This window comes from Triturus cristatus, chromosome 10 (assembly GCF_964204655.1).
Source record: "Triturus cristatus chromosome 10, aTriCri1.1, whole genome shotgun sequence".
NCBI lineage: Eukaryota > Metazoa > Chordata > Amphibia > Caudata > Salamandridae > Triturus > Triturus cristatus.
Window position 1 is genome coordinate 1,130,113,790 of NC_140593.1, and position 14,234 is coordinate 1,130,128,023.

Consider the following 14,234-nt stretch of genomic DNA (forward strand, 5'->3'; position numbering starts at 1 on the left):
TCTAAAATAAATATTTTTATTGGGGATAAGGAATATATTTCCTGACACTGTTTTTGTCTTTCATATATGATAGGACGGCGTTTTCAAAAGATGGGACCTCTCAAACAATTACCACTATTCCTAATGATGTCAACATTGGCCAGACATTTGGGATGAGCGATTCAGATATCCGAAAGATCAACCTACTCTACCAGTGTGGTAAGTTTGATGAATCCTCATGGCTTTATCAATGACCAAACCCGGTGTATCAGCTTACTCTAGGATCATCGTCATGAGAGACTTACACTTGCATCAGCACCAACCACTGGTTCCTGAAGGGTGTATCTTTTTTTTTTATCCTCATTCACCTCAGACCATTAGTGAACATACCAACCGCCCGTACCGTTACTAAACAAAGAAGAGACGTAGGCCATGGATGGGGACCAGGAGGAAGTGACCCACCTACCAGTACCACAGCAGACTAGGGTGACACTAGCCCCAAAGTAAAGGGGGTGCCCACTCTCCCAATGGGTCCAGAAGACCCTAGCGACTGTTAGTGTTGGCATTGGGTGGATGAAACAACTGGGAGTGCCCAACACAGTCAAGAGAGTTTCAAGGTGGCGTAATCATAGGACCAAGGTTTCCTTAAACATCAAAATTAATACATAGAGAAAAGATAAAAAAGGGGGGGTGCTATCCAGTCGCCCAGCTTAAGCACTGGACCAATTTAATAAGAGATCCTGATAGAGATCAGGGTGTGTATAATATACCCACTACCACGGATAAAGTAATCTCACAGTTACACGCACATGCATTCAGATCAGGGTGTGTATAATATACCCACTACCACGGATAAAGTAATCTCACAGTTACACGCACATGCATTCAGATCAGGGTGTGTATAATATACCCACTACCACGGATAAAGTAATCTCACAGTTACACGCACATGCATTCAGATCAGGGTGTGTATAATATACCCACTACCACGGATAAAGTAATCTCACAGTTACACGCACATGCATTCAGATCAGGGTGTGTATAATATACCCACTACCACGGATAAAGTAATCTCACAGTTACACGCACATGCATTCATCATACGCTAGGGCCCATTTCACTAACATACACTCAAATACTCTACCAGCAATAAACCTGTGGAAGGAAAACACCTAATCACCCTGCATCTATATCGAGGTCGATAAGATCTGGTTTTTGTGACTGTCCTGAAGCATAAACTATACAATATATACAACAATAATCAATAATGCAAACCCAATAATTGACAAGAAAGAATATCCAACACCATGTTTAAAATTATTTTGCTTTATCTAAAATTAGTCAAAGAAAATCAATCAGAGTAAATCATTTCTCATAGTTACCTATTCTAGCTAAATGTCAGAACAGGTCAGGACAAGTCTCTCGGTAAATGTCTCTCAAGACGAAGTCCCTTCAGCATCAATCCTCAGCAACGCAGATTCGGCACGCGGCAAAGGCAAAATGGCAAGTGGCAAGTGGCAAAAAACCCTCTCTAGGCTAACATTTCTTATAGTCTCTAAACAATGGAAAGATACATTGGAAACATAAAAAAAACTATAATGTCCGCCGGACTTGCTGAGCAGAGCGAGAAGGAAAGGATGTAACATCGCTACATTTGAGAATCTCCGCTCAGGAAAAGTACACATAATGAAGACTACGGAACAGGAACCAAGAAAATAAAACATGTATCATATTAATCCTGCTTCTCCTCGGCTATCGAGCCACAGTTCAGAGCTTCTCTCTAAGGCTCCTTTGTTTCCCAGGGCTGCCAAGGACACTTCCATTTCACTTGGAGACTTCCCAAAAACTGCTGCTGTCCTCATGGAAAGTTTTTCAAACCAGCAAACAAGGACCATGGTCAGTTAGCTTCAGGACCATTTCCAGCAGGGGTCTCCCTCGTCACAGTTTTCATATTATAAATCACAGCCAGGCTCATAAATCGGCCATCTTTCTAGGCCAACATAAGCCTCAATAGACCATCTTAATTAAAAGAAACAAAAACAATGTTACCACAGCATAGTGATTAAACAGTGTTAACCCCACTAATACCCTTATGTGTATGCATTTATCTAGCACTTGCAACATAGAAAAGCATTAATTCGGAAAGCATTTTGTGCTCAAAAATAAACAGCACATAGCAACGTTTAAACATGAAAACACGCACGTTATTTTTAAAACAGCACATTTATGCACACCCACGTGTAACTCTCTCTTGTTAGGACAAACGGATTGATTAATATAAACACACTTGCACAAGACAAATAATTAATTATTAATTAATAATAAATCAGTACAACGAATAGACATGCTAGAGCTTCAAAAGCCACTGAATTTTCAAATTGAAAACTCTGCTCCAGCAATCCCAGAGTGCTTTCTTTTTCTTACTTTGGGTTCTACACAGATCCATCCTAGATGTAGCAAACAATGAGGACAACCACTCAGAATACAGAGGGGGTACAGTTTCTACCCATCTTTTGCATGTCTCCCTCCTGGCTAGCAATATGGCATAGAAAAGGAAAGCTCTAGCATGGCCCGTAATTTCACTGGATGTTCCAAAGATTATCAGGGTAATATTTATTTCTATTGGAAGGCATAGAATATCCGTGATGGTGTTTCCTACTCTTTCATAGAACTCTGCTATGGCCGGGTACTCCACAAACATAACTACACCCGAGGCACTCTCCAAATTACATATTTTACAACTAACTGGAGGCCCCTTTGAGATTTTGGTTAACTTTGACAAAGATAAGTAGGCCCTATGAAGGGTGAACAAATGGTTCCTTCTAAACCAAGCTGGTTTAACAGTGGCAAACAAGATGTTAAAGGATGTTTTCCACAGATGTTCCCACTGTTCATTTGGTATAGTGATCCCCCAAAAGTCTTCGGCCAGTTTAAAATCCCCGTCCACTGCCTCCTCAATAGCCCAATAAAGGAAGGAGACCTCCTTCCTCCCAGCCGATCTTGTAACTAGCTGCTCCTCGAGAATGTTACCCATGCCTATGGGTTGTTTCAAGTTTTGGAACCAACTCTGTAACTGAATGTATTTAAATTTTGACAAACCCTCCCCCACCCTGTTATGTAGCGATGGCCAAGACTGAAGCATACCCTCATGGGCCAGGTCTCCCCACACCTTCAACCCAGCTAATCTAAGCGGAAGAGCTAGTCTGTCTTTTAGGCAATCTAGTGCGCCTGGGGAGTCCCACAGGGGGGCCCAGCTTGAAAAGTAATTAAGACCCATCAGCCTTTTTATACTAGCCCATGCTCTAGCCATTCCCTGCAGGACTTTTAGTTTGATCTTTTTGAAAAATTTTGGTTCTTCAAATTTGAACAGGAAATCCTCCTGAGATAGGCCTGCCCCCTTTATCATCGCAGAAAACATAGCCCTCACCCCGGTGTTGTCTGGAGTTTTTTAGGAGCATCCTAGAGTGCAACAGTTGAAAGGCCCATGCGTAATATTTCAAGTCCGGCAATGCAAGTCCTCCCTTTTCCCTCCTGCATTTCAGCTTCTTCCAGGAGATCCTGGTACCTCTATATGCCCAGACAAATGAGTTAATAGCCTGTTGGAATTTAACTATAGCCGATTTGTCGAAGTGTAATGGAATGACATTAAAGAGGAAGGGGATTTTTTGGAGCACCACCATCTTTAGCAAATTGATCCTCCCATGGATAGTTAAAGGGAGATGAACCCAGTACTTTATAAGTTTTTGGCACTCCCTAGAAACACTCTCCAAGTTGGTCACTGAGATCTTATCAATATCTTGAGCTATTCTGACCCCCAGATACCTCATCTCACGCCAGGGCAGGACTGGGAACAGAAACCAGCCCTGGCAAACTGCTCAGCTGCCCCCCCCCCCCTCGGGTGAAGGGGAGTGCAGCCGAGCAGTTTGCGAGGGCCGGTTTCAGACGATTTTGTTACAATGGGCCGATATTGCTGACCCCGGTAGCAAAAACGGCCCCCCAGGGGCCCAAAACCGGCCCCCACCCTAGTGGCCTACCGGGGAAACGCCCGGTGCCCGCTATGGCCAGTCCAGCCCTGTCTCATGCTTGGTCTGGTGCTGACATTCTGCCAAATTCTAGGTCATGACCTGCCGCTTCTCAGAGTCGGTCTCCTTATTTAGGCCCAGCTCTACTGCCTTCAACTCTGCCTCTTTGTATGCCACCTCTTCTCTGTATTGTCTGCTCCTGCAGGGTGTGTCTTGTGGTGTAATAGATAGATCGCTGTCAGGATTGATATTTTAGAAGTAGCTAACAATGAGTACAATCTGTCTGTAATGAGCATCAGAGCCATTGAGTCCCCTGGAATCCACAGAACCAGGGCTAGATCTATTTACCATATTGCTGGGCGTGTGGGATGTTTGGGATGTAAGCACATTAAAATACCATCAAGGGATCTCCTACATAGTGAAGATCAGAGGAAACGTCTCCCCAGATGCAAACAAGTAAGTTGCCCTCCTGCTCCTGGAGCTCTCACTTCCTTACCATGCAGTGAAGTGCACTACACAGAGACCACTCCTCTGACATACTTTACTTAGATGCCACTACATGCAAATTACACTTCTGAGAATACTGCTACATAGGGCTACCCACTGAACCTGGCATCCCACAAGGTGGCAATAACAAAACTATGGTCAAGAACTGCACTCCTGGTGAAGAAACAAGCCTTGCAAGTGTGGAAGCACAGCGGCACATCTGTGAATGTCCAGGATCTGAGCATGTGGAATGACCCGAATCACACAGTTTTGAAAATACCTAAAACCAGAACTCTTCAAACTCAACTTCCATTGAGTTTTCTGCAGATCAAGGGTTGCAACTGAAGACAGTGGTACAAGGTTTCTCACCGACCACCAATTAGGCTCTAACTTCCCCCTTCCTACCTCCATGCAGACTTTTGATTTATTCCAAACTGTGTGAAGTGACAGAGAGTAACTGAATGCCTATACAACTGCATTCTTGCTTCTGTCCTCCATTACTCTCCTTGACTTTCCCACACTAGCGCTAGTAACTCACAACCTCCACAGTTGCCCTTTCCTTCTGGTCCTCACCATCTACGTTTTCAGAGTATCTTCCCCCACCACATTCTCACTTTCCATGACCCGCATGCCTCCTTCCCTTTGCTTCCTGTCCACTATAAGCCCTCCTGAGGTTGGGTTGATGAGTGGCTTCAGTGGTTCTCAGGCCATTACTCTAATTTTGTGGTGCTCTTTTCTTTATGTAAATGTAAATGTCAAGGTACTTATAGAGCGTACTGTCACCAGACGGCCACCTTGCGGTGTCGCCTTTGCGGTTTCCTGGCGCTGATACTCATACCGCTGTGGAACCCCTCCTGGCTTTCCCTGTGAAGTGTCCACTCCTGGGCACCCCCAGGGTGAAGCCAGGCATCCTTAGTGCTGTTGGGGCCGGAGTGGAGGCTAAGCAAGCTATTGCCCAGAGTTGCAGCGTGGGGCCCATGATTAGAATAGGCACCGAGGCAAGAATAGACAGGTCCGAGGAAATTGAGCCCGAGCCCCGCCGAGGCGGGAATCGAACCCTGGTCCGTGGCCAGAACTCTGCTTCAGGGTCTGCCGCTCTAACCATTGAGCCACTTTATGCAAGTTCTTACTCCTTACAGAAGGTATGCAAACTAAAACTGAAGTACAATCCCTAAATTTAGTAACCCTGAAATCCTACATTGAAGTAAATTGTGACAAAGTAAATATGTAAGTTGGAGGCAATATTAGTTGAGGATAGTCTAAGGTTGGATCCAAAATAGACAGGTTTGTGGCTGAAACTTAATAGCAACAGTCACAGAGTTAAGTAATAGCTCTTTGAAGTTGCAGCAGAATTTTCCTCTTCCCTTGAAAAAACTAAGTTCTCCCTCCCAGCCCTACAAAGTGCTTTTAAAGGTTTCGACTGGATGCAGCTCTCTTCTTGTGTTGCTCCTCAAATGAACCAGGAAGAGCAACTTTAATGCAGCCAGTATTGGAAAATTACTTTACCAATAAAGTAGCATGTTGCTTTTGCTTGCACCATTAAGACCAGATAAGAGGCTTTGTTGTGAGAATGATTTCCCTCCAACTCTCCCACTAAGAGCCTTTGGACCATTTTGGCCAAGTCAGGATTTGCACACACCATAGGCGCACATTATATGCAGGGCTGGAAGGACGTTGAAACTATGGGACACGGGTCAGAGGGAACTGAGCGTACACAAATACTAAACTGCACTATTGAGGTTTGCCATTGTCTACTCACTTCCTGGTTCTGGCTACACTTCTGTGTGAGAACTGGCAGAGCCAGTATTTGAGACCAAAACAAAATGGAGAAGATGCCTGGCGGCATGTTATTTGGTTATTGTGGCTCTCAGGTGTGTTCTAGTTCACAACTGACTATTGTGTAGTCCCGCGCTTTGTTGTTCTCACCAGTTTTTGTTCCCTCGCGTGTAGGGCTATTCCCCTCTCAGTTTCTATGTTTGGTATGTCAGTGTACCTCCCCATATCTGCTTACCTTTTGCTTCCTTGGCTCTGGCCTTCTTGGCATCATGGGGTCTCCGACCGGTAGCCTGGCTGGTTGAATGCTCATGATAGCAACGTCCATTGACTGATGGATAACCCAGATTTGACCTCTTCTGATGCTTACCTCAGTCTGAAGTGTAAATGTTGTTTAATTTACGTCTACTAATTTTTACAGCAGTCCTGAAGTCTTTGAAATGTGTTATCTACCCCAGCCTTAGTTGCATCCATTATCACTGAAGGTCCGGTATTTACCTGTACCTGCGACATATCCACCGAAGTGTAAAAGCTGTGCCAGGAGCAGTGGAGAGAGCTCACCAGAGACTACTTGTATTCAGGAGGCAACTGGAGCACCTTAGAAGCTGTCGGGCAGTGTGCATGTGGGTTGCGTACCCCATGCATGGATATGTACTTCTACCTCTGACGTCTCTTTACTGGCGGTCACACCAGAGATGTGTTCCGTGAGATGCCAGGAGCATCACGCATAAACAGTGATGGTTTCACTGCAAAATTCAGTGGGTGAAGGATGTCAAATTCGGCTTCTTCATTTGACCCACACGAATGCTGTGATTTTCAGGAAAAGTACTTGAAGAAGTCTTATAAGCTGCCCTTCCCAAGATGGTGGCTTGTCCATAGGATGTAATTAGAGGTTTCCTATCCAAAATGAGAAATAGCCTTTCATTGTGAAGTCATTTGCTGATTGAATCATATAAAGGGAGTCATTTACAAGTAAAGGATGCATCACAACACATTTGTTCTCCTATTTGTCATTTCTTTCTTTGGCACCTAGCTAATATTTTTATTCCAGAACTTTGCTTCCAGCAGTTTTCTGTTTTCTCCTTCCTGATGCCAGGAGGTGCTAATCTTCTTCTCCAACGAAGGGCTACAAGATTGCCAGGGAGGTTTTTTTAACCTATGTGTTTTTGTCTCCTATCCAGTGCTTTCATGTATACTGTTCTGTGCATGATGGCACTGTTGCTCCTTGGAGAAGTCAGGGGTGGCTCCTCTGTAATGGTGGAGAATTGCCGCCCCCTGTCTGCCTGTCCACCGCTAACATGAGTCTTCAGCGAGATGGGACCAAGCAATCCCCTAAGACAGAGGGAGTGGTGGTGGGCACTTTTAAGTGCGCATGATGGTGTGGCCGGCCGTCGTACCCGACCAAACCGTTATGCTCGCTTATGTTTCTGTGTTGCACAGCCAGGTTGGAGAAATGCCACAGACTCCCAGTTACTGTCTGAGAATCAAACCAGGCCACTCAGACCATTCCTAGCACTTCTCTCATGCTGGGAATAGTATTCCCAGCATTTTCCCCGCCTCCTCCTTGTTTTTATTCCCTCCTTAGGCGATCACGAAGGGGGCCCAAGAGACCTTCCCACACTTCAATCTTGACAAGGAGGGAGATTGCAGTCCAGTTTTTCACTCTTGAACATTTTCTTGTTTTTTCCCCTGGATTCTACTATAGGGACATTCACTGGGTCCCTCCAGTTGGAATCCGGAAGGAAATAGCAAGCAAGAGGATGAATAGAAGTAGTAGGCGAGCTAAGGGAGGGGTATTCCCATTTCCATGTTGATTCAAAATGGATGCACTATATTGAACTTTTTTACAGTACATGTTAAGCAGCTGCATGCACATGAACAAAGAATAATGCAATGTTTGTTTTAGATGCTGCACACAAATAGCAATTTTTAAAATTTGCAAACATTACAAGCCACCTGTCACACTATATCACCGTTTTGATGACACATACTTTAGTTTCTGTGATGTGTTAGCATTTAATCCAACAAGCAACAACGTGACGGAAGGAATGCTTGAATTAATCTCTGAGATTGGCGATCGCTTGAGCCGCTTTCCATTTTTTCACCCATCATGCCACTCTAGACAGAGACCAGCTATACATAAATCAATCTTGGTCCCGCTCCTTTCAGAACTGTTTAGCCTGAAACTCTGGGCCAGGACCCGCTTTTGAATGGAACACAAGCAACTCCAGACCAGTTTCTACCTACTCAACTTTGTCAGTGATGTAGGCTTGAGTCCTATGCATAGTAAACATAGGCTCACATCCGAGGATACCTACCATCTAACCAGCAAAGGGAAGTTCTGTTTATTAGACTAGACAGTAAAGATGAACAACAAAACTTTTATTTTAATTTGACAAATTATACTTCACCATCCACTTAAACACTTAAGCAAACCTACACACACAGGCAGTGGTCAATTTGTAAAAATATAAGTGCCAGGAGGCATCTTGCACCAGCCCATTTCTCCTATTAGCACCGCCTAAAACAGAACCAACTACTAACCATGAAAGTGGGGAGAGGATGTGGTGTAATGGCCAGAGCGACCGACTTCAGAGCTGAGGAACCAGGTTCGAGTCTCGGCGTTGGCTCAACATCCTGTGATTCTGGGCAAATCACTTAATCTCCCCGTAAATTAATGTGTCCTTAACTGGTGCTCATAAAAAACGCTGGTGTTGATGTTTAAGTGCCAGTGCTGAGCACAGAAAACCACTGGCTCAAATTAGGCGCTGCACACACGTCTTGATGGTATATTGTCCATTAATCTTACCCCTATCTCAACCATTCATCATGGCTAACCAACTCAGCACCCTGCTACTTGCCTTTGTCTAAATTCTTCTCAGACTGAGATTCCCCTAATGTTCTGTGTTATCTTCAAACTCAAAATTGCTCGATGGACTGAATGGAAGTTCTAATTAGAGAGGTGACTCCTCTGCTTCAGTAAATATCAATTTAAACAAATAACTAAATAATGATATTACATATATGTAGACAATATTAAAAAAGTAGTAACATTTGTAAACAATATATATACTATTTCTGCTGCAATGTATACAAAAGTAGGGAAAGCATTGAACACCTGAGGGGTAAAATGTACTATTCAAACTCTAGTCCATGCAAAAGTATGGAAAGTGTTGGACACCGGAAGAGTAAAATTTACAATTCCCACTCCAGTCTGTGCAACAGAAAGGAAGGCGTTGGACACCGACATGGTATAATTTACTATTCCCACTCCAATCTATGCAACAAGAGGGAAAGCGCTGGACACTGGAGGGGTAAAATGTACTATTTCTGCTCCAGTCTGTTCAACAGTAGGGAAAGCGTTGGACACCAGAGGGGTAAACTTTACTATTCCCACTCCAATCTGTTCAACAGTAGGGAAAACGTTGGACACCAGAGGGGTAAACTTTACTATTCCCACTCCAGTCTGTTCAACAGTAGGGAAAGCGTTGGACACCAGAGGGGTAAACTTTACTATTCCCACTCCAGTCTGTTCAACAGTAGGGAAAGCGTTGGACACCGACATGGTATAATTTACTATTCCCACTCCAATCTATGCAACAAGAGGGAAAGCGCTGGACACTGGAGGGGTAAAATGTACTATTCCTGCTCCAGTCTGTTCAACAGTAGGGAAAGCGTTGGACACCAGAGGGGTAAACTTTACTATTCCCACTCCAGTCTGTTCAACAGTAGGAAAAACGTTGGACACCAGAGGGGTAAACTTTACTATTCCCACTCCAGTCTGTTCAACAGTAGGGAAAGCGTTGGACACCAGAGGGGTAAACTTTACTATTCCCACTCCAGTCTGTTCAACAGTAGGGAAAACGTTGGACACCAGAGGGGTAAACTTTACTATTCCCACTCCAGTCTGTTCAACAGTAGGGAAAGCGTTGGACACCAGAGGGGTAAACTTTACTATTCCCACTCCAGTCTGTTCAACAGTAGGGAAAGCGTTGGACACCAGAGGGGTATACTTTACTATTCCCACTCCAGTCTGTTCAACAGTAGGGAAAGCGTTGGACACCAGAGGGGTAAACTTTACTAATCCCACTCCAGTCTGTTCAACAGTAGGGAAAGCGTTGGACACCAGAGGGGGAAACTTTACTATTCCCACTCCAGTCTGTTCAACAGTAGGAAAAGCGTTGGACACCAGAGGGGTAAACTTTACTATTCCCACTCCAGTCTGTTCAACAGTAGGGAAAGCGTTGGACACCAGAGGGGGAAACTTTACTATTCCCACTCCAGTCTGTTCAACTGTAGGGAAAGCGTTGGACACCAGAGGGGGAAACTTTACTATTCCCACTCCAGTCTGTTCAACAGTAGGGAAAGCGTTGGACACCAGAGGGGTAAACTTTACTATTCCCACTCCAGTCTGTTCAACAGTAGGGAGAGCGTTGGACACCAGAGGGGGAAACTTTACTATTCCCACTCCAGTCTGTTCAACAGTAGGAAAAGCGTTGGACACCAGAGGGGTAAACTTTACTATTCCCACTCCAGTCTGTTCAACAATAGGGAAAGCGTTGGACACCAGAGGGGGAAACTTTACTATTCCCACTCCAGTCTGTTCAACAGTAGGGAAAGCGTTGGACACCAGAGGGGTAAACTTTACTATTCCCACTCCAGTCTGTTCAACAGTAGGGAAAGCGTTGGACTCCAAATAGGTAAAATGTTCTATTCCCAGTCCTGTCAGTGCCACAGTAGGGAGAGGGTTGGACACCGGAGGGGTATAATTTACTATTCTCACTCCAGTCTGTGCAGCACTAGGAAAAGTGTTGGACTCCGGAGGGGTAAAATTTACTATTCCCACTGCAGTCTGTGCAACAGTAGGGAAAGCGTTGGACTCTAGAGGTGTAACATTTACTATTCCCACTCCAGTCTGTTCAACAGTAGAGAGAGAGTAGTTCACTTCAAACAAATAACATATTTTAACAACTCTATTAATTAACCAAAGATATAAAAATTAAATGTCTATATTAAAGAAATTAAATACATTACATAATTATTAAACATTTTTAATAATTATGATCAATTAAAACAAATATTATTGAAAATGCCACACTATGGGGCCCAGTAGGATGGTGGGCGAACTTTAGTCCATCCGCCACCCTAGCGGTGCTGGGACCGGCCGCCAGCGGTGCTGCGGTCCCGCACCGCCAATTAGGATGCGACTGCCACCCTGGCGGTCGCATTCCGCATCTTTGACATTGCGGCGGGTGCTGCTGTAAGCAGCACCCGCCGCAATGCAAAAGAGGCATGTTGTGCATGGCTATGCAATGTGGCAGGCACCGCGCGGTGCCTGCCACCTTGTGCATGGCAATGCAGGGGGGTACCATAGGTACCCCCCAAGTGCAGCACCCCACCCCCCCATCCCCCGGGGGTTCCACAACGGGTCCCCAAAGCAATTCCCTGCCAGCCTTTCCATGGCGGCGAATCCGCCATGGAAAAGGCCTGTGAAACCCAGCATCATAATATGGATGGCAGTGCCTTCTAGGCACCGCCCCCATATTATGCCCCAGCTCTGCCCGGCCGGCAATCGGGACTATTGCCGACTGGTGGAAAAGCGGCGGACACACTTTGCGTCCGCCGCGATACCCCCTGCCATAATATTATGGCGGGGGTAAATCTAGTTGGGATGGCGGGCGGATCGCCACCGGCATCCTAATAACCCCTATATTCCCACAAACATACCAATCAACAATTAAAATGTAATTCAAAGAAGAAAGTATAACACAATCAACATATTAAGGGGCCAATTGCATCAAACTAAAAACCGGTCGAAAACGGTAAGATTTGCACAATCTGCCCCTTTGCGACCGGTATTTTTGCATTTGGGATGCATCATCCCAAGTGCAAAAATCGTAACATAAGGAATCGCTAAAATTGTGATTACTTAAATTGTGATTGCATTTAAGGAATCGTAAATTGCGATTCCTTAAATGCAATGCATTAAACAAAAAATTATTGTGATTTCACTATTAGGAATCGCAAATTACCATCAAACTAAAGTTGAGTGTCATTTGTGATTGCTTTGAAAAATGCACTAAAGTGCATTTTTCAAAGTCACATTTTACACACACACATGCCCTTGGGGCATGTGTGTGCGCAACATGTGGAAAAAGGGGAAATTCAGGGGTGCAACATGGTATCCTTTTGGTACTCTTGCACCCTTGAAATTGCATGCGCAATTTGCGAGTACCTATGCAGTACTTGCAAATTGCGCATGCAATTCCCATTGTTTCCTATGAGCCTCTAGGCCCATAGGAATGAATGGGAATCAATTCCTTAATTGCGACTAGCAATTTGCAAGTCGCAATTAAGGAATTTGTAGGAATCATTTTTTTTGCGATTCCTACATGCATTGCATTTTACAATTTCTAAATAGCGAATTGGTAAAATTCGCTATTTGCGGGCTTGATGCATGTGCCCCTAAGGGGCTCATTTTTATTTTGGGCAGACTTGTGTCTGCCCAACACCGTCGAGGAAACTGGACCGATCGACCTCTGGTCAGCGGTCGAACTGCCTAATCCCGATCCCATACTCCCATTCCTCAAGGTGCCTGCCACAAGGTGCAGGGATCAACAAGGGGGCACCTGTGGTGCCCCCTCGGCCCCAACTGGAGTCCAAAAACAGAAGGGGAGCATGCTAGGGGCCTCCAAACATGCTTTCTTAGGGTCAGAAAGGCCGGCATTGAAACCCTGCCGGAAACAGTGTATCGTAATCCAGAAGGCGGAAACGCCTTCCATTTGGATTACGGGACGATTCCTGGAGCCCGTCGGAATCCAGCCGGAATGACCGGTCGGTTTCAATAACGACCAACTGTATTGTAATCAGCCGGTCGGAATTGAAACCGACGATCTTGATCGAAGGGCCTCCGACCTTAAGTCGGGACCTTATGACTGAGACCGTAATCGGGCCCTATGTAGTAAATATAACAATTATTAAGAAATACATACATAATATTTAATGTATTATTAGTTAATTAACTTTCCACCCTATTCTCCTACAAACACAACAAAACACACCTAATATATAACATGAAAAAATGTCATTATTAAATAAATTACAAAATTACCAATAAATTAAATATTTCAATAAAAAGAAATAATTAATTAGTAATTCATTTTTAATTAATTAACATCTAACCCTATGCCTCTAAAAACTAAAAACTAAAAACCCACACCGAAAATGTAACGTAAAAATATGATAATTACAAAATCTACATAATTAATTATCAATAGAAACAATGATAGTAAATTAATAATTAATTATCAATAAATAATTTTTAAATTACCTTCCCACCCGGTACCCCTAAAAACTCAACAACCTGCACCTACAATATAACTTAAATAATATAAGAATTACACAATTTACATAATTATCAATTAAACAATTAATAATAAAATAACAATTAATAACTAATTGATTATACTTAACTTCCCATCTTTTACCCCTACAAACCTAACTACCTGCACCTAAAATCTATCTTGAAAAATAATTACACAAGTTGCATGATTAATTATCAATCAAACCATCAATAATAAATAAATAATGATTAATTAATTACACTTAATTGACTTCCTTCCCTTTATCCTTACAAACCCAACAACCGCACCTAAAATATAACTTAAAAAACATATCAATTACACAATTTACATAATTAACTGTCAATTAAATTATTTATATTAATTTAAAAATAATTATTAATTAATTCAAATAAATTAACCTTCTACTATTAACCCCTACAAACCTAACAGTCTGCACCTAAAATACAACTTACAAAATATATTAATTACACAATTTACTCAATTATCAATTAATTCATTAATATTAATAACAAATTAATTATTAATTAATTATAATTATTTAACTTCCCAATCTGTACCCCTACAAACCTCACAATCCACTACGACACAATAAATTAAAATGAAATTAAAG

General features: G+C 43.3%; 1 protein-coding gene across 2 annotated transcripts in view; it reads left to right on the top strand.

Annotated features, from left to right (window-relative positions):
• The window catches only part of LOC146796722 (astacin-like metalloendopeptidase), a 123,547-nt gene that overhangs the window by 69,312 nt on the left and 40,001 nt on the right, over positions 1-14,234 (top strand). For both annotated transcript variants that reach the window (XM_085630231.1, XM_085630230.1), the window contains exon 8: positions 74-198. In XM_085630231.1, the coding sequence (XP_085486357.1) occupies positions 74-198 (125 nt within the window). The remainder of the gene's footprint in view (positions 1-73; positions 199-14,234) is intronic.